This window comes from Rhea pennata, chromosome 3 (assembly GCF_028389875.1).
Source record: "Rhea pennata isolate bPtePen1 chromosome 3, bPtePen1.pri, whole genome shotgun sequence".
NCBI lineage: Eukaryota > Metazoa > Chordata > Aves > Rheiformes > Rheidae > Rhea > Rhea pennata.
In genome coordinates, this window is record NC_084665.1 from 29,858,603 (window position 1) to 29,885,178 (window position 26,576).

The 26,576-nt window shown below is 34.7% G+C and overlaps 1 protein-coding gene across 3 annotated transcripts; it reads left to right on the forward strand.

The window, feature by feature from the left end:
* Window positions 1–1,150: 1,150 nt before the first annotated feature.
* DYNC2LI1 (dynein cytoplasmic 2 light intermediate chain 1) lies at window positions 1,151–26,294 on the forward strand. Of its 3 annotated transcripts, XM_062573593.1 has the most exons (14): window positions 1,151–1,246; window positions 1,533–1,650; window positions 2,893–2,927; window positions 3,611–3,680; window positions 4,718–4,806; window positions 6,904–7,090; window positions 9,594–9,662; window positions 10,899–10,976; window positions 12,232–12,308; window positions 12,668–12,738; window positions 13,210–13,307; window positions 15,942–16,034; window positions 24,950–25,046; window positions 26,043–26,294. In XM_062573593.1, exons 1-13 carry the CDS (start codon window positions 1,233–1,235, stop codon window positions 25,013–25,015), a joined length of 1,065 nt encoding a protein of 354 aa, XP_062429577.1. In that variant the 5' UTR covers window positions 1,151–1,232; the 3' UTR covers window positions 25,016–25,046; window positions 26,043–26,294. The 3 variants fall into 3 exon arrangements, with proteins under 3 accessions (XP_062429577.1, XP_062429575.1, XP_062429578.1); XM_062573591.1 differs by having other exon boundaries at window positions 24,950–26,294; XM_062573594.1 differs by having other exon boundaries at window positions 1,158–1,246; window positions 1,533–1,645; window positions 24,950–26,294.
* Window positions 26,295–26,576: the final 282 nt, after the last annotated feature.

Sequence of the window (26,576 nt, forward strand, 5' to 3'; positions counted from 1 at the left end):
AAGCACAATATTGGCTCCATACACCAAGATCCTGGAAATGCTGCATTAATCTTGATAAAATAAATGCCGTGAGCGGGATCAGCATGAGCACAGCACTAAAGAGTGACGTTTCTGTCAGGATTTTAATTAACAAGATGGTGGTGTCCATAGGGGGATGGCAAATGCTTCAGATTTAGAGGAGAATGATTTAGTAGATTAAAACAGACCTGGAAACTACCTATGACATTTTGAAATGACCAAAAAAGACCAAAAGTCTTTTGGAACTGAAACTGGATGATTATGCAAGTTAAACCTAAGAAAAACTTGGCAAACCCTTTGTTTTGTTTTGTTTTCCAAACAAGTATTATTTAGAGTCTCTCTCCTGCTACAAAAGCAACTGTTGAGGAAGAGAGGAGAAAGCGATGATGAATTCTGAGTTAATCGTTATGAATGAGGCCACTTCCCCGGTGATGATAAAACAGAGATTGTTTTATCTTAGGTTTCTCTGTGTGAAGCCTCCCAAGACCCAACGCGGGTGCTCAGCTGCAGAGGGCAGCTCTGGCCCCGCGGGTCAGCTATAATTCGTCTGGGTTTCAGGTCACCCACAGAGCTTGGACACCCTTTGCCTTGTCCAGTTGGGTTCACCCACCTCCTGGGTCCCCTTCCTAGGCCGGGGTCATCCTGTAATTCTTTAGTTCACCAGATCTGATCCCTTTAAATTCTACTTTCCTTGATTTGAATGTGACCCTCACGTGGTCCTCAAAATTCCTCTTTAATAGATCTTACTTGAAATAAGTCTCTTTTTATCTTTAACAGTAAGATTATAGGTTTGTAAGTTTTACTTTTATGCACTTCCCATACTTAGTCGGCCTTAGAGGCAATTTCTTCACCCCGTAACTACGAGGTGACTGGTCACACAGCGCACTGGCAGAGGGAGGGATGTTTTGCCTCAGAGAAACACTCGCTCCAGTGTTAACACAGCTACCTTGGGGACCACGAGCTTAATTATTAGAAGCAAATGCCCGCAAGGCCTAAGTTAAATATTTAACAAAAAAATATGCGACACTCCTGGCATTTATTCACCGGGGGGGGGGGGGAATGGTGTCAACAGCGCCCCCCTCGCCCCGCCGTCGTCGCCGGGGCCGGAAGAGGCCGCGCGGCGCCTTCCGCCCTTGCCCGCGGGACTCCACGTCCCGGCGCGCCCTGCGCGGTTCCCATGGCGACGGGGAGCCGGGCCGGCGCGCCGAAGCGCAATGCCCGCGGGCAGGTAACGCGGCGCCCGCCGAGGGGGCCGGTAGCCTCCCCTCCCCCTCCCCCCCCCCCCTCCGCCCCGGCCCCGGCCCCGCGGCTGTGGCGGCACGGGGCCGGCTCCGGCGGGCCGGGCCGGGCCGGGCCGCTAGAGGAGGCGGGCAGGGAGGTGCCGCGGCCGCGAGGGGAGGCCCCGGGCCCGCCGCAGCTCCGGCCGCTCCCAGCAAAGCCGCCTCTCGCAGCCGCGATGCTCGTGCTTGGGTTAACGGTTCTTCTCTAATTGCATCTCGCTTTTTTCCATCTAGCGATACTTTATGGGATATTGCTGTAGCTGAAGTGGAGAAAAGAGAAAACCCTGAAGGCGATGGCGAGGGAGTGGAAGTTTCGGAAAAATCAGTGTTATTTATGGGAAGCAAAAGTGGGGTAATGCTAAATGCTGTATGATTGTGTGCTTCCTGTGAACGCAGTTTGTGTCTCAGAATATACCCGAAAAGCATCTGCTTCACTTAAATTTGGGGACAGACAGAATACTGCATGCTCTGGTTCTGCAGAGAGTTGGTATTCATGCGCAGAACAAATGGATATTGTTACAATTCAGAATTAAATTTTCAGAAACTCAAGTTTATGCTTTGGAGAGCTAAAACTCCAACCATTCTGATCAATGATGTGCTGATTATCAGGAGTTTGGCTTTACTGATCTTTTGTAAAAGCAGTAGCCAGGAGTATTACTGCATTCTCTAATTCTTTGACATGTCACTAAATCTCCTCTTTTAAAGGTTTAATTGGTAACAAGCTAGTTTAAGTGCATAGATACCAGCTATATTGTAAATAGAAGCTCCAGCATCCTACTGAGAATTGTGTCTGTATTTATATGACATAAATATGAAAATACATTATAAGTGATGGCAGGCTCATGGTCACATGTGCCCAAGGTTATATTGTCCTATAAGCTTAGTAGTTTTTTTTTTTTTCTGTTAGTATTTATTTGAAATATAGGTAAGGAAGTAAGTGAATCATATTTTTAAGAATATAATTTCTGTTTTAGAGGGATTGATATATGTACAACCTCTGATCTGCAATTTTAAAAGTAATTTTTAAAGAGAACAAGGAATTTTCAGATTAACATAAAGTTAATTTGTTTCTCAGGTAGGAAAGTAAGCAGGAGTGAAACTGTACAAGTGCTAGCCCCTTTACAGGCCATTTTCTTTAGTGTCTGAATTTCAGCAGTGTAAAGACTTTTTTTTTTTTTTTTTTTTTTGGCATGTTTATGTGTATTTTAAGCATTCTATATTCTTTTTATTTCCATCTAATCAATAATAATTTAAGCAAAACCTGTGGAAACAAATCATTAGATCAGCATATCATTAACAGTTTAAAATGGTTGAGCAGTTTAACAATTGGCCAGGTTGATCACTAATGCCTACATTTACATACACTGTTACTATATTTGTCATCTGCTCTAGTTTATAATAGTAGTAGTGTAATTGCATTGTGACAGAAAGTTGGCAGTTAAGTTTCCACTAATACGACTATAAACAACTAAATGAGTTACACTTTTCAGACACTTTATTACTAGAATGTTAGAAGAATGGGTTGCATTTAACTATACAAATTGTATACTTTAATGATATTATAGTAGCATTCTTCTTTGTTTTTAATTTCTAGGGAAAATCTACTATAATATTGAGGTGTCTTGACAGGTATGTGTTAAAAATTTTAACATATTTTTCTACTGAATACTCAAATGCTGATCATGATAAAGAGCGTTAGAGCTGCCAGTGAAAGAAAATTCTGTAAAATATAGTTAACAAGTAGACATAGCCTTGTAATTTATGCAACTAGATGCAACCCTGTCTAACATGCTCTAGGTGACCCTGCTGAGCAGGGAGGTTGGACTAGATGATCTCCAGAGGTCCCTTCCAACCTTACTGACTCTGTGATTCTGTGAATTATTTGCCAGGGTTTTATAGTGGTATTTAAACATTTATATATTATTAAACACAGCTGGATAATCTTTGCAGAATTTTACATAAGTAATTACATTGTGTGATTATTTGTAATAGATGTGTATGTATGTTTTTGTGACCTTTTGATTAGATGTGGATAAACTTACTCCCCTTCCACTTGTTGCCTGATCCTCTCAGTCCTCTCCCATATGAGAGATATCGAATGGCCATCTATTCACATTGGTGCTGCTTCTTCTCCTGTCTTTAGCAACATCTAATGAACAGAGACCTGCTGTCTTAACATGTCTTAAAATGCACTCTCTATACTGCTGTTACTAAGCCTGATAAATAGAATTTAGTAGCAGTAGAACTAACTTTAATTCTTCTAAATATTTTTAGAAGTTCTTGACAAAATAAAATCATTTTTCATTGGATAGGGAAGAGATTTCAAAACCAACATTAGCCTTGGAATATACTTTTGGAAGAAGAGCAAGGAGACACAATGCAGTGAGTATCCTGAAAGTTAAGTATAATATACTTGTAAAGACTTTTTTGTTTGTTTGGGTTTTTTTAGTAAATTCTATAGGTTTTCTAGCTTGTTGATTTATTTGTGAAACAAATGGGATTCTTTGAATTTCATTTTAGAAATAATACCTAGCTTAATTTTGTATTTTAATGTTTTTAGTATGTTTTTCCTTTTCACTAAAATGCATTAGATCAGACTAAAGTATAATAAAAAGCAGTCAGTTTCACTTATAAACCCTACTTTGGTTGTAGTGTCTGAGTGTGTTTATTTTTCTATTGTAAGATGATACATAGTTTTGCCTTTGGATGCAGGTGTCCAGCTTTGTCTTAAAAATGTTAAATGAGTATAAACCAATGAAGCTACTTTACAACCAAAATTAAGAGAGAAATAGTCATCTTAGTGGATGTTAAATCATAATTAAATTTCTGGGTTAAGTGCTAATATTGCTAACTTCTGCACTGCAGACTATGTTAATATAAATATTGAACCAGTTCCTATCATTGCGCAACACTATCCAGCACTAATAACTATTACTGTTTTATTCCTGAAGCAGGGAATGTAAGATCTGACTCTGAGAGATAAAAATCATTTATAAGTTTTCCCAGAAACTAAAAGGGAAAATAAGATGCATTACTCCTCCAGTTGCCAACTTCTCAAAATGCCGAAGTGTGGTATTTTCTCTTGACTAGCAATAAACAAAAAGAAGAGAACCTGAATTTTTGTTTAACGTTAATCACACTACTTTTTGGCTTTTTATTTTAAAGTAATCATTTATCCAGGTAGTTACAAGCTTGCCAGGAGTCTTTCATAACTGTTATATGGGATTTCTTGGACATAAGAGTTTTTTTTTCCTTTTGATACTTTGGGTTTTTTTTTTTTTGGTTTGATTTTCTTCAGAAAAAAACTAATAATATAGTTCTGAGCCACTTAATATAAAAGCCAATTTTACCAGCATCAAGATCTTCTCTTGGTGTTGAATGGAAATGCATATTTCTAATGCAAAGAAACTCTTTTACAGCCTAAAGATATAGCTCATTTTTGGGAACTCGGTGGTGGAACCTCATTAATGGAACTGATTCGAATACCAATCACCAGCAGCAACATAAGGTAAGTGCTTAATATTAAAATAACAAAGTTAATCTTGCCTTTCATTCAAACAAAAGTAAATGTCCAGACTTTTCATTGTGGAGAACTTTCAAAACGCAAGATAAAACATCTGAATTTTCTTAAAAATCATGGTAGTACCACTGATACTCTACTTTGGCCTTCCTTTTCCTAATTTCTCTCCTAAAAAGCTAAATTCTTAGCAATCTGCAAACAGAAGAGAAAGCAGTACCATGTGGGAAGTAGGTTGGCTTTAAGCAGATGGTACAAGAGATAGAGAAAAAGAAAAGACTTAATCTCTTTTTTTTTTTTTTTATGGCCAGTGGAAGAGCAGAAGAAGCAGCTTGGTGGCATATCAAAGCTAAAATCTAGCTTCCTACTTTCATATGCATTCTCTCTGTGGGCAGTTTTTTCAGGGTGAAGGACAAGACAAAGGTGGAAAGGAGAAAGTACTATGGATTTTGGGAAGAAGTAGAGTGGCCATCTGATGAAAAGAAGGTCATACAAGAGAAGAGAGATGATGTTTCTGAGACTAAAATTATTAAAACAATTTGAAGAAAAAAGGGAAGTGAATTAAGAGAAAATAAAGAGAATGTAGAGAGGATAATCCAGAGAAGAGTAACGGTGTCATGGGAAGAAGAAAGTAGATGCTCTTTGGATAAAGAGAAGAGAAGTTGATGGAGGGGGGTAACATCTGTGTTTTCTTTCTAGATAGGGTGAAAAAAAGAGTTGAAGAGGGGAACAAGATTTAAAAAACCCACTTTTTACATTTATATTCTGATGCATTCTGTAGAAAATAACAGGAAGGCTGCTGTTTTTATCACCTACATTTGCAATTTTCCCTCCTACATTTGGAGGGAAAAATGAACTAGTTTGTTCAGCCATTGTCTGAATTAACTGAGCTCCAGCTCCATCAGTCTTCTCTCTCCTTTTTACTGATAAGGAATATTCAGATATGGATGATCTTAAAGAACAATGTTGCTACTCCATCACAGAACCTTAAGACTGTCTGTGTTTATAAGGCAATGTTTTAACATGCTATGAAGAAATACTACTGTTTCAGTAAAGTGTTTTTCACTGTTTTTCTCATCTGCCTGTAATCAAGGAATTTGCTTATTTAAAAGTTCCATGAATTATATCTGTTTTCACCAAGAGACTTTTCAATAGATCTTTTTCATTGCATTCTAAAGTGAAATTAGACATTTATTTTGCTTTGTAGTGTTTCTGATATCACTCTGCTTTGGAATTCACCTTTCTAAAGTCAGGAGGGAACATGAAAAAAACATCGCATCAAGTCAGTTTGCTGCATTTGCAATGTTCTGCTTCACAGCGGCATTTTAAATGTTATTGGAACTTTGGGGTTTTTTTTGGGGGGGGGGGGTGGAGGGTAGGGAGGGTGTTTATACACAAGAATTTTCTGTCATAGTCCACCTTGAAAAGCCTGGTAGCTCATATGTACGTTTTGAGTACTGAGGTTTCTTCCCTTCCTCATCTATTTTTTCAGAAGACTTTCTCATACACTTATGTAAGGTTCCAACTAATTGGTACAGCAGTCCATGGCACAGAACAATGCCTTTTAACAGCTTTTATAATTTTTATAATTTCATATTACAAAAGAATAACCATAGTATAAAACTTTTATAATATATACATGGTTAGAAAGATCCTGATGTTTGCTGACATTGCTTCAACTGGGAGGGATACATGGTATTACTAGACTGATGTGATATAGGAGGAAGAAGCTAGATGGGCTCAGGATATTTGTAAATTCTACTGCTTTGAAATAAATCTCCAGAAATTAAGTTTGGTACATATAAATATATATACACACATATATACATAAGCAATCCTCAAAACTTTACAATGGGAAGTTGCCAAAGTAATAGTTCTGAACAAGTTCTGAACAATGAATAGGTTTCCTCAGTGCTCAGAGTATCGTTAAAAGCTGTCTTCCTTTGCTGTTACATTTAATTCATCTTAGCACTCGCATTTCACATCCTTAGCTTTCAGCGTTTGTATTAAAGGTATGGTTATATACAAAAATGCTAGTTGTCTTATGTGCTAAAGATTTTACCACATAATGTTTTTTCTTTTTAATAGGGCATTTGCTATAGTTCTTGTATTGGATCTGTCCAAACCTAACGAACTCTGGACTACCATGGAAAGTCTTCTGCAGGTCACCAGGAACCACGTGAACAAAATTCTAACCAAACTGGGAAAGACAAATCCTGAAGTACCTACTGAGATTAAACAGAGGATGTGGAACAATCTACAGAAGGATCATCCAGTAAGTTACTTCTAATATTTTCTCCAGATGTCACAGGCCTTTATACAGTTAAGGATAATGCGTTTGAAAATTGTAAACAACTCTTTTAGATTTTTATGCATGACTGAAAATCCATTTGATGTAGATGAACCTGTTCACTGGAAAATTATAGCAATTTAATAAAAATTCAATAAGAGCAGAAACAAGGAAAGAAGGTTTCTTATATCTTTTTGTTAGATATCTAATGTGATTGTTATGGCATGTTACACCAATCAAAAGAAATAGTTTTAGAGAAGCAGTTTGCTTTTTTCCCCCCTCATCCTTTTTTAAATGAAAATGAAAACTAGAATGTACAAAAGTCATCTAGCAAGAGACTAGCTGAAGGTACAAATTTAAGCAAAGAATATAGTTATAACAGCCATCAACATGACTATATACTTTGCATTTATTTAAATGTCTATCACAAACTCAATGCCTTTTGATAATCTGACAACTAATTAAATTATAAAGTTTCAGAAATGTTAACATCAGTTCTTTAAACATAATTGCTAACTAAATTTCTGGAAAAGCTAAACTAGATTATGCGCAATAGAAATGAAAAGGCATTGTGCTTTAAACCTCTACAAACGTTGTGTATATATAACGCATAAATAGATATTCAGCAGTTCAAAGACTTGGAACATAAATCTAGTTACTGTAACTTCTATAAAATGCTGCACTACTACAAATGCTTATATAGCTCAGAAATTCAAAAGTAACTTCAGGTTTTAAGAAAGCAACATGTTCAACATTCAATAGATTTAGAGTATAGGATCTAGTTATGCTGGATTATGATTTTGGTTTTTTTACTTTTAGAGAAGGCAGTTCACAAAAAGAAAATGCCTTTAAATGCAAATGGACACAAATCATGACCACAATATCATGGTTACGCATTGGGCTTTCAATATCTGAAAACCACAAACTTCTTTCAGTTGGGGGAGGGGGGAAGGGAATCCCACTACTAATTGCTAAGGAAAGGCTTTTTATACTTCCTCTGTAGGGGACATAATTATACATTTTGAACTAGCATTTCTGTTCAGCCTTCATTATGGAAAACGGAAGGCAAGCACTTACGTTGCTACTGGGTTCTCTTTAAACTTTCATCATTGTTCAAGAGAAAAATAATGTCCCTTTTGTAGGAGGAAATACTGTCTTTTATAGTCAAAAAAGTAACAAACAGTTTAAAGAAATTTTTATCTGTCTTTTTGTAGCTGAAGATACTTTTATGATTAAGAGGAATTGATGAGGTCCAGAGGTTGTTTTTTTTTTTTTTTAATGACTGAGTGTATTCCATTATACTGCATAAGGAAGTTTTGGCTACAATGGTAAAACAAATATATCATGGGCAAATTTTCTTTAAAAAGACTGAATGCATCTAAAGTATTCTGTATTCAAAAGTTGAATGGCCATATGCATCTGATGTTTTTCTGAATTAATTATTTTCTTAGTTAAGAAACTAGCTCTTCCCCCTCCCCCCCCCCCTTTTTTTTCCAGTTCTATACCCTCAGTTTTGAATGAAGATAATATTGCTGAAAGGTTTTGCTTTGGCAATGTATGAATGAAGCCATTATTTTTCCTCTCAAAGTACAGGATTTTCAGTTATTTGTCACTTCTTGCCAATATGCTGGCAGTCATTTAACTTGTATGTGAAGTAACCAGCTTTAGGTGAGAACAATTAAATCAACCTCTGTTACAACATAAATCTTTACCACTCTACTGTAAAAAAGGGAGTTTCACTAAATTGTTAGGTGAACAGCTGACCACTAGAGCTGACATGAGACAATAGTTTAATGTCATGTGGATTTCTGGAAAACCTGCCAGATAAGTTGAAAATTACTGTAATGTATTTATTAAAACTTCTATCTGAAGTTAATCGTTTAACAGTTAAATCTACATCCTAGAGCTATTTTCTTCCACTAATTGTTATTTGGACTTTAACAGTCATCGGGTGATGTTTTCCTCTCTCTGCTGATATCAAACCTTTAATTTTTAAGAGTTTGCAGAACATGGTGTGGGGAGGACAAATGTGTGACACAAAAAAATCATTCTATTTAATTTTCTTCAGTTTGTGTCTGCATTACTTTGGGTGTGATGCAAGGGGGGAAACGTGTCCGAGAGCCAGTTATGCTAGTTCAAACTATGAATTGCTCTGAGAGGGAGAGTATATATCAGGGTTTTATCCACTTCATTCTCTAGTCCTCATCTAATGTTACAGATACATAGTGCAAGAGCCCATCCTATCAGTTTAATGCCGATGAGTATTCTGACTGCTATCCCTCTGACAGAGGGATTATGTGTTGACCAATTCTGAAGAAATTGAGAAACCTGTAGAATATGGCATAGATATTGAATTAAAGTTATGTATCTAATTTAAGGTTTTGAAAAAATAAGCTTTGCCTGTGAAAATCTTAGAGCCTTTCCTTTAACTCTCTCAATCTTCTATACCGTTTTTACACTGCTTAACTATAATATATCTGTTTAATAGGATTATGAGTTAGTTGACCCTTTTCCATTACCTCTGGTGATAATTGGAAGCAAATATGATATCTTTCATGTAAGTAATATTTTATATTTATAATTAAAAGATTCCTGGTAAAGATTCTACATTATAATAAAATCTTGGTAACACAATAGTAATCATAATCAGTAATCATTTGACCAAAAATATGACCAGTCTTCTGTCAGTTGAATATGACCAAACTTTTGTTGCTTTCTACCACAAAAAACTTTACATCCAGTGGCATTATGGGAGACCTGCTATCATTCCTTCACAGAATACTCCCAAATAGATGATTTCTGTGATATACTTGAAGAGTCTCTAGATACGCATAGCTGCAGACCAAAGAGGGAAGTAAAAAGACATGTCGATCTTTTTCTCTTATAATGAGAGAAATCCAACTCCATCTGTCCCTTATGATTCAACTGTGTCTGTATGGCAATGAACAACAGGCATCTCAAGTCAGCTGGTCACAATTTTTGATGGCTGTGGCAGCAAGAACAGTAAACAGTAAAAGAGCATGTTTGATTTTAGCTGCCTTGCTGGGAGTTTGTGCTTCTCTAGGTGACAGCACAGTGCTTTGATACTAGGCCGACTCTTTGAGTTACTTAATTTGTATTGATAAGGTACTGGGCATTCTTTTATACTGGGGCTTTATGCTGAGCCCTGAGCCATTTAAAAATCAGTAACTCATGTAATAAACATAGGATAAAAGCCTCATTCCATTGACATCTGTGTACGGAATCTTCTGGGCTTCATTGGGACCAAGATTTCATCCACTTTGTCCAGGGAAGGCCATCTGATCTTACATTAAAGAAATACTGATTAAAAGATACTTTAATGTACCTTTCATATCTTGCAACTATTACAATTTAGAAACCATATAGCCAAAGGTTTACTGAAAGTCAAATATTTTGACAAAAAGAAAAAAAAAATCCATATTCTAGCAGTCAGTATTTCTACTTCTAAAAATTTAAAACAAAAGGGAGTAGAAACTAATTGGAAATTGAATACACATTCCCAATTAAGAAACTTTTTCTGGAATAATATACTGCCTGAATTAGGCTGCCTCTGTGAAAAAGAAACAAAGGGAAATTGTGACATTTCTTTTCAATCAGAGTAGGCTGTTACTGATTCTGTCTTAAGATATAATTATGCTGACAGCTGAACGCCTCGAATATTGTAGCCTAAGTTCATTGCAGTTTAGATTAAAAAAAAAAATTATGAAAAGTTTTGGCTGTAACATCTTGTTTTTTGTTTCTTATACATGTGTTCCAATATCAACTTTTTCAGGAGTTTGACTCTGAAATGAGGAAAATAATAAGCAAGACACTTCGATTTGTTTCACATTATTATGGAGCATCATTAGTGGTGTGTATACTCACTTTTTAACTAAGGAAATAAAAGATGAGCAACGTTTATGCTATGAAATAATATTTTGAAAAATAGAAATACAAAACTCCTGGAGAGAGTAGAGAAAATGTAATTGGTGTTACAGTAGCTCTCTCCGTGAGCTAATTTCTCAAATAGGTTACGGGTACTGGCAGGAGATGGATGAATATGCCCTAAGAATAAGCAAATTACATAATTCCTAATACCAGCAAAAACAAAATAAAAAATCGTTACCTGTTAGTCAGCTCAGTTCCCCAATCTAGTATACTGCACAGCTGGGAAGAAGTTTTTTTTTCTGGTAGAAGAAAGCAGGACAGGAAAAAGTAATTGTCCTAGATAGAAGTAGAGAACTGGCATATTTGGTAGCAGCATGAACGTATGTCTGGTGATCAGACTTACATAGATTTAAAATCATGGATCAAAGGGCACATCTTCCCAGCAGTTTTAAGTATACTCACCTGAAGCATTACTGTAAGGCCAGGTATCTTGCAGTTTTAAGAGGACTTCAGGTGAGAGATTTTTATTCTGCTTTATGGCATGAGTTCCTCTTTTGTTTGCTGAGAATACAATCATACTGATATTTAAAAATGTATTTAAACATTATTTTAATTAAAAATGAAAAGCTGGGAGCTTGATACTGCTCTTTGGATACTAAATTCGATTCTCATTGAAATGAGTGGGAGAAGCTTCATTTCCTTCAGTAGGGATCTAACTTGGCTCTCAAAGACATGAATTTGTTAAGATAGAAAAGCCCTTAGAGAAGAATAAGCATGCTGCTTGAGAAGGTATTTTGGGAGCTCTTTTCTGAGAAATCTGTACCAATTCTGCTGCTGAATATCAAGCTACTTTTGTAATGTGTGAACACTGTTACAGTTGCTCATTACATCTCTAAATGTTTATGATACTGTGGATAATTTTTAATGTAATTTAAAATCTTAACTCATTAGTCTTAAGCAAACATTTGTATCTGTTAATGTGCATACTTCAGAAGCTGTGAATCCATATATTTAAATTTAAATCTTTAATCTTCTTTCTTTAATGCTGTTTTTAATCTTTCTTGGTCTATATATTTAGTGACAAATACATCCTAGTGAATCCAGTGAACATACACTAAATTTATTGAGGTCAGGAACTAGCCAGGGTCTATTTGTAATCCTCTGTGCAGATGACATAACATGTAATATTTCTATGATGGAAGATGATAATGTATATTTTATTTTCTGAATTCATTTAGTTTACCAGTAAATCTGAGGCTCTCCTGCTGAAAGCTCGTGTTCTTATTAATAACTTGGCATTCGGCTTTGATAAAAGGTAATGTAATTTTTGTCCTACTATTAGATGACATGCCCTGAGCTTAAAACTACTTAATAAAAATATTTTAGTCACCCAAACATTTTTTCAAGAGTGGCGTCTCTGCAAGATTCTTGTTTGTGCAGTTTTACTCCTTCATCTCAGCTGCATGTCTCTCTGCACTGGGCAGCAATAACACTTTGTTTTGATCCCCAAACTGACAGAGTAGAAACATCATCGCCAATATAATTGAACAGATTTTTATTTAGATACATGTGTGTGCAAACCCCAATAACAGTCTTAGTCTTGGCTAGAGTAATGTAGTTGTTTAATTGTTTGAATTGATTGCTAAATGTTCACTTTTTTTCCCCCCTCTTTAGTAAGTCTGTATCGGTGGATCATAGCAGACCTCTGTTTATACCAGCAGGCTTGGATTCGCTGAACCAAATAGGTTAGGACATTTCCTGTTCATTGAGTTTGTGTCTTAAATTGATTATGAAAATTAGGAAAAAAAACTTAAACAGATAAAAGATTAACTTAAATTTTAGCACATGATTTAACTGATGTTTATCAGCATCAGTTTTAACTGATCGTTGAAACAAATGGCTTAGAAAATTTAAAATGAAGATTCAGTATTCATATTGTTGAAAATTACCAGTGCACTTTTGATAGGTGGATTAATAAAGTATGAGTACTACTTCAGATAATGAGATACAGGTAAGCTTAGATCTTAAAATATAATAGCAATAGTAACACAACCCGTTTCATGGTAGGAGATCAGTGCTTTTTCAAGGCTCATAGCACTTTGTCACTATTGGAGATAAAATACTAAATTAGATGGACAATTGTCCAAAATGATTTGATAATTCATGTTCTCACGACAACATACTTGTATTATTTTGTGCTCTGCTGTAATCCTTAGGACCACCACCCACATCTGATAGCAATATTGGAAAACTGCATGCAAATACACCGTTGGAATTGTGGAAAAAAGTATTTGAGAAAACATTTCCTCCCAAGGTATGTATTTAAGTCTGATGCACAACTCCTTTTGTCTTAGAATAGTAGCAATATTACTAGTACTTTTTATGCTTCAAGTCCAGTAACTGGAATTTCAGTCTCTTGAAAAAACATTTAGCAGTTCTGTTTCTTCCAACCTCTTTAATTCTTAAATTTTAAAAATATGTATTTTTTATAGTGGTGATTTGATATTTTTTTTTAACTTCTAAATCTTCAGTCACCTTCCTACATTGAGAAGTAAGAAAAGTATCGATGCTATAACCATCTGCTTTTTTCCAAAGTGGTATAATTGCCTTTCATGATATTGAGAGAACCTATGCTCAGCTTTTTTGAAACTTTATAAGGTGACATGTGCCCTAATGCCTAAACTAGTTGCCAGTAATGTTTCAAGAGGAGAGTTCTTCCTGGCTGCAGCAAGCTGCTGATCCTTATTCTTCTAGGGCACGAGGCTTTTAATCAGGCCAGTGTGCTAGAGTTCCTTGCCAAAATCTGTAATTTTGCTGTGGGAACTCTATGGGAAGTGTTTTGATTAGCAAGGTAATGAGAATCACTTGGCACCTCCAAAGTGGTAAATCTTGCCCATATTTCAGAAATTTCTGGCCCCCAAAAGTAAAAAACTAAATATTCCTTTTGAATGGAAGTAATTGCTGTTGTTAGTAAATCAAAATTATTTTCTCTTTAACTTGAGCAAATATAGTCTGGCATTTTTTCCTTCTATACTAGACTGTCTCACAGTTCTTTATCCCTGTCCGTTTCCTGCCCTACAGCTTGTCTGGGAAGGCAAGAAAATCAATTACGGCTATGAAACTGTGCCTCGTATTACATTGAGCAAATTGGGCTTTTTCTAGTTTTTAGCCCATGGATCTCAAGGCTCTTGTGTGGGAAGGGGTTTTAGTGCATCTTTTCCTACTCACTTGTCTGTTACGTATTAAAGCCTTGAAACTATTCCAAGTCATTTGTGACCAGAATAAATCATCACCAAGATGCCATCTGCAGTACAGTGTGCCGTAAGATGATAAAAGACTAACCTTTACTTTTCAAAAACTGTATTTTTATGTAACTTCTGCTCATAACCTTTTAAATTATTTCTCTCTCTATATATAAATATATACAAATATAAATACACACACACACACACACACACACATATATATATATATATATATATGAAACTATATATAATAGCTTCCAAAATCCCTCCAAAGGAGCTATTAGTAATTATTAGACTTGGATTTTGAGTTGGACAATGTGTGCGCATTGTTGGAGATCCTTCAGTACTTTTAAGCATAGAAACTGATATATTAATTATTTAAACTGAATTTTTCAAGTATATCACAGAGCTTGGTTCTGACTGTAATTTTAACACTATTCTAGTTATTCAGGTCTGTAGTTATATTTAACTGCCAGAAAATGACAGATTCATCATCTGATTTCATTAGCTAATTATTTCTGGCAGCTAGGATGGTTAATGCAATGAACTTACATCTTTGTGCTGTGACATCATGGAACCTCAGTCACCATTCCCTGTCCTTTTCTGTAATAGTCTTTATACCCTGTTATGGGAAGATGGGGACATGACAAAACTCAACTCAATTTTCACTGCAGATTTCTACATGTGAAGATTGAGAGCAGAGCTTATGAATGAGGGATGTCCCTAAAAAATAGGGCAACTCAGAATAGCAGTCCCTTACTTGGAAAAGGGAAGCATCTAGCCCATTAAAGTGTACAGCTTACACATATTTTTATATGTGTCTGAATCTTGCAGGCTGTCTCAGTGGTATTCTTTGAAAATCATCCACAGGTGACAACAACTAGGTCTTCCTTAAAAAGGTCTCTAGATGTATTTAGAAAGAAAGTACCAAACTAATTTAAAGAATTGCCAATTGGTTCTTCTATATTGGTTCCAAAACATGCTTTAAATTTCAGGTTGGTTTTATGCATTGGGAATTTCTTTTCCATCTGTTGCTCTAATAAGAATTATAGTTCTGATTTTTCCATTATTCTGTTTTTCTATTATTCCATAATTTGTATGATTGACTTCTTGCTACTTTCTGATTGTTAGGAGTAATGAGAATTGTGCAGCACAATATGAGCAATTCTTAGGTGTTAATTTTCCTTTCTATTAGCATATTTTCTTCTTTGGAATTAAACTCAAGGTTAGTAAATGTAATTTCAGGTACTTGGCAAAAAGATAATTTGAGAATTTTGAATTTGAAGGAGTACTATTAGTGGCATAATCTGATGCATAATCTTGAGTGTTACAAAGCTTCTAATAGGAGCATCACTTGGCTGTGTCCAAATGTAATGAGCTGGAAAGATTTTTTTTTTTTTTTTTTTTTTTTTTTTTTTTTTTTGAGGAGAGAAGCTGCTAATAAACAATTACCAAATAATATTTTTCTTTCCTTTAAGATCTGACTGCATTATTACTTTCTCATTGCTTTTGCAATCCAAGATAATATATTGTATTTTTTTAATCTTATCTGTATCCAATAACAAAAAAACCTCTTCCCTAAATGCAGAATTTTAGTATTTTTGTATTATCAGCAAAGTGCTTCCATTAGACTCTACCACATGGCATCATCTTGTTGAAGGAATAGAAGTTTATGATTTGTGTTTTTTGCATTTTTATTTTAGAGTTTCTGTGATTTACAGTATACCAAGGACCCTGCGCAGGATCTGCAATATGCTGAGTATGAAGTTGATGTCATGAGAGCTCAGAAAAACCAGGTGTGTGGTTATTCTCCAATTGCTGTTCAGTCTGTTACTTCAGCAATGGTAGTGGTTCTGTAATAATTGTAGAATATACCTGTAGCACCCTTTTTGCCTTTAAATAACTTGAATTCAAGAATTTTATTCATCTTTGGTGGGGGGGTTCTTTTTGCCCCCTCCCCCTTTTTTTTTTGATTGGTAAATCTTTAGCACAACAAACATGAAAACTTTGGTTCTGTGATTTCTTTAGAAATGAAAGATTTAAAACTTTCCCTTTAGCTTTCTTTCAGGATTATTTCACTAAAATAATCTCATCATCTATACTGAAGCTAAACTGTGAAGGCTTCTTGACAGAAGTTTCTCCCTTTCTCCACCTTGTATTCATTTGGGAGTTGGTTAGCAGTAGGTCTAGGGAATAGTGTCAGGGTTTGGGATGGGAATGTTTATATTCCTTCCTCCCCTTCAAAATTTTTGTTTAAATTGGAGTTTATGAAAGGGACTGAGACGATAATCTTGCTGACTAAAGTCTGTGGTTTACAGACGTTTTGTTTTAAAACTCAGTGAACAGAGTTATTCCGCACAATAGTAGTTGACTTAACCCCTGAATTCTGAGAAATACCTTTAGAGGAGAAAGGGTCATATAATTTTTTTGTATTCATTTAATAATGCTTCTGAATTTGCCAAAATATTTGTGGTGAACTAATTTTATAGAAAAATTCCATGGAGAACTAGACAGAGGTTAGAATGCATTAATAATGTAAAAGAATAAAGCAATTATAAGAATCTCCTGCAGTCCTTGAACTTACATATTGGCTGTAATATCCTGTTAATGTAGTCATCAGTTTTAAATGTCTGTTATATCAAGAGCAGTATTAGAAATCATTAAAGTACTCCCATTTATAAAGCACATTGGTTTAGGAATTTATAATGTAATCTCATATTCAGTATACCTGTTTGTTATTATTAGATAATATTTACGTCTTGCAGGAGAAGATACTGGTGTTGATTAAATCATTCAGAGAATTATTAATTTTCTGTTTTTAAACAAAAGAGACAGGCTTTTAGAACACTAATCTGTTCAAGGGCATTAAAAGCTGTATAGCTTCTTTTAGTTGGGCTATCACACGTAATCTGGGCTTTAAAGAGAAAATTACTTTTGTTATCTGCCACTATTTTCTAAACTGCTCTGTCTTGAATTTCAATTATTACAAGATTATTTGCATATTATTACAATGTTTTATACTCTTAGAATTTCATTCAATTTGGAATACACTAAGATAACGATATATTCTGGCAGAAAAGAATTCTGTAGTTAGTGATTCTTGAAATGGCTTTGGATTTCCCATAATTGTATGAAAAGAATACAAAAATCCTATTTTAAGAGCAAAGTTTTAAGTGCATTTTAAGTCCCAACATTCTTTTTAGAGTCACATATGCTTTCTGTTCTTTAGGAGGAACACCATATTAAAATGTTTAGTATGCAACATGTTGCTAATGAAATCATGGGACATAATGCAAAGTGAAAGTTGCATATGATGATGGTGCATAGTCTAAAAACACTTAAGTGCATGTTATCATTCTCTGTTATTTCTGTTTAATTAATATGCCACGTTGGACTCTAGGTGATAACCAGTTTGCTCGTTTATCTCAAAGATAAGCTTTAAAGGAAAAATAAATACAAAATCATGGCAGTAGGACACAAAATATAGCATCTGTCAGTTTGTTTGATACCAGAACTAGAATACCTCATGAAGCGTCAGTCTTGATCAGGATTGGTAAAAAATACTGTCATAAATGTCTAGATGGCCAAGACAATGCAAAGTCTCATAAAATTAGGACCGTTTCTCTTGCCTCCCTCTTGTGCAGAGCCTTTCAGTGTCCTGGCATTTGCATAGCCAATCTCAGAATGGATTCTTGTACTTTGGATAATATATTCTTATTTCCAGAAACTTCCAAGCTTGTACACTTGTTTGAAGGGTTTGTCTGCCGCTAGCATTTGTAGAGAAATAATATGTCTTTTCACCAGTAGGGAAGATTATTTGTAACGTTAAATCAGCTTAGAGAAGGAAACACTTCAGGAAAATAAAAGATTAAGTTTTTGAGTATAAAGTTAGAGAATAGTCAAAAAAAAGAAAAGCACAGAAGAAAGAAAATACCTGGCATAGTCTTATGTGCAAGCTGTCAGAATTTATCTGAGACACTGGGTGTGGAAGTTAGGGTCCAGTTCATCAATGCTCTGCCACAAGAGTGCTGTCTTTTAGATCAGATTATTTTGCCTCTTCAGTATGTTCAGACTATGAGACTACCACACTATGCCCAGACTTTTTTGCTTTGGAAAACTGAGGCTACCATTTCTTCACCATACTTTTGTTCAAGATAGAGCACGTATTTGTTTAACTGTGTCTTTTCAGATTTTTTTTAAAAGATCTTACCCAAAAAATGCACAACTTTCAAATTTATATTAGTTATTGCTGTTGAAATTGTTTGCTGCTTTTTGAATTAACTCTCCAGAGTTAATCTCAGTCTCATACAGCACCTGGGACCTTTTTGGAATTTACATTTTTTGTGTGTGTTTCTTAACTAGAACAGGCTTTCCAGACTGACTGGATTTCATGATCTTCACTGGGATTTAAGATTCAAACAATACATTTATTTTATATATTCATTAAACTATAAGCTTGTAGCTTGCTGTTGATACTTCATACAGCATAATAATAAAACAAGGTGGTGAATTTGTCATTAAATCATTTGGACCATTTCTCTCCATTCTGCTCTAATTTTTCAGCTTTTGATGTTTTGGGTTTTTTTTGGATGTCTGACATGGTAATTTAATCACTTGTATCTTTACTATCAGACTTGAACATCATTTGAGTTTCTGCAAATTTCACTTTAGGTACACCTATGACTCGAGTAAGTGAAAAAATATTTTAAAATGCCATTGTCAGTTAGAGCTGCACATGTACCACCTGCATCCATGAGCACCTATGAGTACATAAAAGTCTTATTCTTCTTAATTGCTCCAAAATATTTCTGGCAGTAAGATGGCAAACGAGTGTCTGCTGTGTTTCCTTTAGAAATGCTCTATACCACAAAGGTAAGCACTCCAAGTGTCTTTTGAAGGATTTTTGTTTCAGGTCTTAGCTATCCTGTTATGCCTTCTGCTGCTAACTAATAGTCAAAATAGGTGCGTGGACCTTTTCCGTTTGGACATTTGCTTCAGTCACTGAGGCAGATGATAAAGCTAGCCTTGAGCTCAAAGAGTTGGATAACCTGTGTCACTCAGGTATTCAAGAAATCAGTGTCAGGCAGTGCCAAAGTTCACGCCAACAGGTCCTTGTCACGCAAAGGAATTATGTTAGATATTGGTGCCAGTTTTAGTTGAAGCCTAACACCATGAAGTATACTTCACCCTCCCTGCCTCCACCACTTACAAATAATAGGCTAGATGCCCGGTGCAGCTTGGTGTTAGCTTGAAAGCAGGAATAGCAGGAAAGCAAATCCTGAAGAACTGGACTGTAAACTCTTACACAGAAGGAGTGATAAAAGAGTGACTGTCAGGGAGAGGACTTCTCAAATGGTATAAGCTCTACTCACAGTAAGGTTAAAAGTATATCCTCCCACCAGTCCTTTCATCAGCCATGCAAACCGTAAACTTGTCCATCTGTAGGTATAGATGTATATATACAGGTATTTAGGAAGTTTACTCAGGCACCAAGAATAAGTTTTATTGTAATCACATGAAAGCATGCCCAAATGTGTTGAACATTTTTTTTCTCTGAAGTTAGTTGTTTTAAAAGCTGTCTTAGAACATTATTATTAATGAACTCCCTACTGAATTTTATTTGTTTATATATATAATATATATATTTTAGAATATATGCATAATATATGTTACGTCTATATTTTTATATATATTATTTATACATATATAATTAAAATTATATGTACTTTTTCAATACTTCTTTCTTTTGACCCTATTCCACATATATTCCCACAGATTGGTTTAGTGCTAGCTAAAATAAGGAAGAGAGGCTGTCTTCATTTTCCTTTCAGAAAATGAAGGAAATAATTCCTTTCCCAGAGCAGGAAAAAGGAAGAAATGGTCTAACTGGGGAGGAGGGCAGGAAAAGAGGAGAAAGAAATGGGAAGAAGGAATGGAGATTCAAAGTGTTATGGGAGAGAACTGGTAGATGTGAGCAGGAGGAGGAATGGGAAACCTGAAACTTTAGTAAAGTGAGTTTGGATAGAAGCAGGTGAAAGAGTAGATGAGATAATAGGATGGATCCAGGTGGTGATTAGGGGGGAGAGGGGGCAGATGGAGGCTCTGCAGAGAGGTGGCTGGAGACAGAATGGTATGAATGTACTCTGAGACCTGGGTCTGAATACAGATGAGTTGAGTCTCTGCTGATAGTAAATACTGTAGTATCCAGTGGAAGAGTTTGTGTCCCATGGCTGAATGACTTACTCAACCTTTTATTTCTGCTAGTTAAAATCAGCTCTCAGAGATCTTATGCCACAGTTTGAGAGCAGATTCAGTAATAAACTGAGTAAAAAGAAAGTCATGATGTCAGTCCCTCAGAATTGAAGAAATGCAACAATTAAGGCTTTTCCTGCAATCTTAATTTTTTTCCTTGTTTGTAGACATTATGATATTGTCTTTAATTACATGATCATATACTATTTTCCTGATGTCTCATTGAATTGTTCAGTATTTCTTTTCATCATCTTTATTCTTTGTGTACCGTATTTCTCAACCTGCCATTCAGACACTTCAATGAACACAAAAGTATTAATTTTTTTCCTGAGAATGTGTGGTAGTGTTATCTTATCTGAGTGCCTCACAAACATCAGTTAAGTCTTTCTTCCCAATATCTTTGTGAGATTAGGTGTGATCTTCCTTATTTGACAGATGAAGAATTTACAGAAACACTGAAATACAGAAGCATTATGGTAAAAACAAACAAACAAAAAACGCCACTTACTTTATGCCAGTCAGAGACATCTAGGACCTGAGCTGCTAACACACTAATAATATTTAAAGCACTCAAAGAACATTTAAACTGCAGTTTCTGTAAGTCTGATCTGGGTGCCTACACTTGGTACCCAGAAAAAAAGGAAGCATAGGGCTAGCCAACTGTGACCATTTTTTGTGGATTTGGATGTATATTCTTTTATAGAAGTTTCTTTCAGTTTGAAGAAGGGATCACTTAGCTGATTGTGTAGTTACAGTATATTCCATAATCCTGGGTCATGTTTATAGTATAGGACTTCAGAAGCAGGAAGACGTGTTTTTTCAAAAGGATCTTTAAGGTAAAATTGAAAGATTATTTTTTCATTACATTTCTGACTTATATCTTGCATGGATTTATTTTATTTTTTATTTTACACCAAAACTAAAGAAATATTCCTTCCTGACAATATTTCTCCCCCTTGCCCAAAGAATCACCAAATTTGTTTAAGATGGTATTTCTTCTCATTTCGTCCTTTTTTTTCTGCTTTCAATTACTATTGATCAAATGTAGTTGTACTCTAGTATGTCTTGAAAATACTATTTTTCATTTTGTTCTGCACTTCTCTAAGTAGTGGGAATAGCTAAACAGTTTTAATACATGCTGTATTTTTTGATACTTTGCAGTTGTGTATTGTTTTGAACAGTCTTTACGTTGACTGACCTTTCAGCTAATTAAAATTACAGCAAAAAAAAAAAAAAAAAAAAAAAATCTGGTAAATTAGCTGCCTCTTCCTTGAGACAGCCTATTCAGCATTATTCTGTAAGGCTAATATTTTAGTTAACACCTTTAGACATGACCCACAGCATTGTCATCATATGTAAAAGTTCATTGTCTAGTTTTACCTCTTTCTGTAACCTTTAAAAAATTATTAGAATAGAAATTAACAGCTTAGCATAAATCAGAATACCTGTGCTTCTTAAAACATTGCAGTGTGCTTTCTATTTCTAACTGTTGGCAAGTTTCCAGCAGTTCAGTATGTTCCAAAATCATAATTACTTAATAATAAGGAAGTGGAAATATTGAGTAAAGACTACTTTACAGATGGAAGAGTTCAGTTGTACTGGAGTTGTATTTAATAATGCAACTTACTAGATTTAGGTTGGACACAGTATGTTCTATGCTAGTCATCTATGAATTACTTAACTGTAAAACTAGATTTCTGCTAGCATCATGAAGAATATGCACTAATCAAAAATCCTCTTATTGCTTATAAACCTGTGGTGCCTTCTGAAAATTTTGCACTACTAAGGAAACAATTGAAATTATTTCCCACTGATTCCTGAAAGACAAAAACTTACAGGGTTTTCTAACCTACCACATTCAGCAGAAAATCATACAACATACAGGATCCTGGCAGTGCAGGCTTAGTAAGGTGAAGAAATAAAACAAAACTTTGCTGCAGGTTGTCATAGTCCCAGAGAATGCATGCAGGCTGGGAGGGGATCCAGATAATAGGAGGACAATAGGAGCAGGAGGGGGATTAATAACTGTCGGTTAATATAATATTCTCCTCAAACTAAATTATTTTAAAAAATATATCCAGGACAAATTCCACAATTCCTAAATATTCATTTTATTTTTTTAAATTTTGCTTTTTTTGTCAAATAGTGTATGTGTTTACGTACAGATATTTATATAAATATATATATAAAATATTCAATTTTATACACACACACACACACACACAGTTTATATCATCAGAGAGAATTCCAAACATTATTTCCATAGTATTTGTAGGAGATGCTTTCTTTTTCTTTATTTTCTTCTTCCTACCCCTGTGTTCTAGATTGTTAATTAGTACTGCTGTTAAACTCACCAGATATGGATCTTTTATTCTTGTCGCTTCTGGTATTTGTATACCTATACTGAAACCTCCATTATTTTATTTAGCCCATTTTACTAAAATCAAAATAACAATTATTTAAACACATTCCTAGTTTCCAATGGCTGTGCTGCATTTATACAGTATTTCTCCTATACCTCTTTACCATTTTTTTTCCTCTGATTTTCTTCATCATCCCAAGCTACTTCTGTAGTTATGCAACTCCAGTTACACAGATACAAACTTATGATTCCTAATGGCTTAACTTTACTTTTTGCTTTGGCAGAGAATTTTAATATATACTTGTCTTTCTGTTTTGCTTTAGAATGAATTTCTAAAATCGTGAATATTCTCCACCTTCTTTTTCTTCTTAAAGCATGCAAGGGAGAGGAATTCTTATTAAAAAAAATTAAAATATATTTAAAACTTTCTTTTTAATTATACATAACACAGAAATAAGTATTACTTTTTTGGAAAAAAAAAATCCCAAGAAGATTCTTGATAACAGAGAATCTAATACTGCAGGGATTTGGTAAGTCATAGCACTGTATCAAAAGTATCTGTAGAACTAATTGAACTTGATGGGAATTTCCAGTATAATTCATTTTCTCTGTGTTGTAGCTAATAGATGACTAATATGTTCACCTGATACAAGTATAATATGATGACTCTTTTTACATTTGCAAACTGTCTTTGGTTAGGCCTAATAGTTACCTCATTACAGTATCACCTTCTTGCAAATACTGTGGAAGTCATGTGGTTTTTGTTAAGAATGAAAAGCAATCATAATGATTTTTAAATCACTTAGGCTGAAAAAAATCTTCAGAAATAATTCCACCACTGCATAAGATTTAGATGATGTGATGAAACTGTTGTTTGCTAATGTTGCTATAGCCTTTCATTATAGACTTCAAAATGTCCAGTAAAATTTTTGACGGCCGCAGTCCATCTTGCTAGTATTCAGCCGGTGTCAAGTGCACTATAGTCTTTCCTATCTAATTCACTTTATTTATACTGCCACAGTTCAAGCTTCAATTTGCTTTTAATAATCAGTAGTTTTAAGGATGCCGTAGTACCATCTAGCAGATGCCTTATTATAATTACCACATTTTTTTTTACAGTTTCTATTCACATGCAGGTGCAAACTTTTCAGTGTATTAGATGGTAGAATCTGAGAGGATTTTTTTTAAACTGCTAACTGCAAAACCAAAAAATTGAAGTAAGGCATCATTGCTAATCACTCTACATATTTTCTGAATAATCCAAAGCAGCAAAGAACAGTATTTCCACAAATACCCAGTATCATAGGTTGAAAAGAGATGGGCTATTGATTTCCTAAGCACTCATTGCATTCCTCTTATTTGCATTTCTGCTTCCTGCTTTCTGGACAAAATTGTGAAAGCTAGCAAAGACAAAATGGAGTTTTACCTTTTTTGGCCATAGATGTGAGAGAACACATGCAGTATGTATGAAATGCCTAGTCCTGGTACATCCAACCTTAGTTCTATAGGGTTTTTTAAGGTCCACAGGTAGCTTTCCAAGTTATCACCACCAGTGATGTATAAGCTTTTATGGAAGTTCAGTTCAGTCCTGTGCTAAAATAAAGTAGGCTTTGTTCTTACCATTTTTTTCATATTCCTAGGGAATTACCAATATGCTTTGCTTTTGAAAGGGTATAACATTGGCACTTGGGGTATGAAACAGTGTTATTTGTAGAGTAATGCTGGTTTCTGTTTTTAAAACATATGTAATAATACATTTCTGTACCTTCACAGTGCTCCCGTTTTCTCAGAAACGAGTATCTAAGGAAAAAAAAAAAAAACACCAAAACACTCTTCTATCCTAGAAAGCAAATATCTGCGCCAAAAAAAGTGTAGTTTTCTATGTGAGAGCAAATGCAGCAAAATATAGCACTTTTATTTTTAGAAAATTATACTAAAAATCATGCGGTTTTCATATAAACCATTCAATTTTCACTTCTTTTCCTACAGTGAAAAATTTTTGTTTAGAGTTTAAATGTTTAGGTGACTATTGAATGTTTCTTATCACTTTCAGTCATGAGGATATTAGATTAATATGTATCTATGTTTCTGTTTTAGGAACTTGACCAATATAAGAAAAATGCCTCTAAAACCTGGAAAGAAATGGATTTTGATCCTGACTGATGAACTGCTATAGCTGTCTTCAGTTTAACATGTACAAAATCATTTTTTTAAGCATTATATGACCAGTTTAATTTGATGCAGTTAAAAATGTACAATATCAAACTACAAAATTAACAAAGTATTTATTAAGCATTCTTGTTACTATTTTTATTAAAGTACATCAGTTTATTAGTTCAGTCCAAATTAAAGTATGCCTTGGTAGTGACACACAGTTTAAAAAAAAGTGGAAGGAGAGGAGAATTCCAGATTTTTCAGAGACGGGTTTGAGTATGAAGACTGGCATTAGTTACTCCTACCTATAATTTATAACAAATTATGTTACTCAGTTTTGAATGATTTTTATTTTAAATATGCATTTAAATGTAAACAATTTTTCACAGCCAAAGAATGAAACTACATGCTTAAGTATGCTAGGCATCTTTTCCCAGTTCCCTGCATATATAATTCAAAGGCAAAACTTAACACTATATTTGGACCATAGTTTGATAAATTTGAATATGATACTTGCACAAAAGGTGGCAGAATAAAACAAATTAAAATCATGTTTGCCTGACTTTTCTGAACTTCAGAACTTTCCTTTTTCTCAGTTTCAGTATCATACAGTTTAATATGGCAATTACATATTTCTTCCACTGTATAAAGTTTTGATAGTTTTACACAGAATTGGAAAGAAAACATTCTGTCAAATATTCAAACGCTAGGATAATCATTCTGATCAACTTGACAGATATTTGGTTAATGGTAGAAGTATAATTGATTTGCATTTAGCTTAAATTACAAAATCTAGCCTTTTGTCCATAGGTATCTTCCATAGAATCAGCCGGACTGAGTCCCTTGAGAATAAGCAAGATAGATCTGGATTACAGTTAGTGGTATCTCCTGAGAGCTAAGAGCTGTTGTCAGGGTACATATCTGAACAGTCACTTGACAGATTAGATGATAAGACTGTTAAAAATAACAACTTTCCCATTTTCATGCTGATTAAGTTTTTCATCTGGGAACAAAAATGTTTGTTTGTTTGTTTCAGATGCAACACCTGTGTCTTGGAATAACATATAAAGATAGCAGAATGAAATCTTGTCCTCCTAGTTAAGTGGAAAACTTGCATTGACTTCCTTGCAGTGAGGATTTCATACTCTTTCTTAAAAGAAAGTACAATTTCAAAACTACCAAATTAATTATATTATTATGGGATTTTAAGATGTAAGTGTACTTAACTCTATGCAGTAATCTGTATCTGCTCCCCTTTAATAAATAACTTGTTCGCTGAACATGAAAATTGAGTTACAAAATCCATGAATTCAGTGTCTGCTGTACTTTCATTTTTGAAAGTCACTTATGTTTATTAATTTGGAGGGATAAATTGGACTCTTCGGTATAGTACTGAGCTCATGAGACTAATTTACAAAGATGCAAATGACATCACTACCAGGGAGTGGCAAGCAACCTTTGCATATATTTTTCTCTAGTTAAATTAACGTTTAATTAATAAACCAAAAACTTAGTAATTCACAGAATGATTCTACAAGGTTTAGAGCTTGATAATGAAAAGAAAAAAACA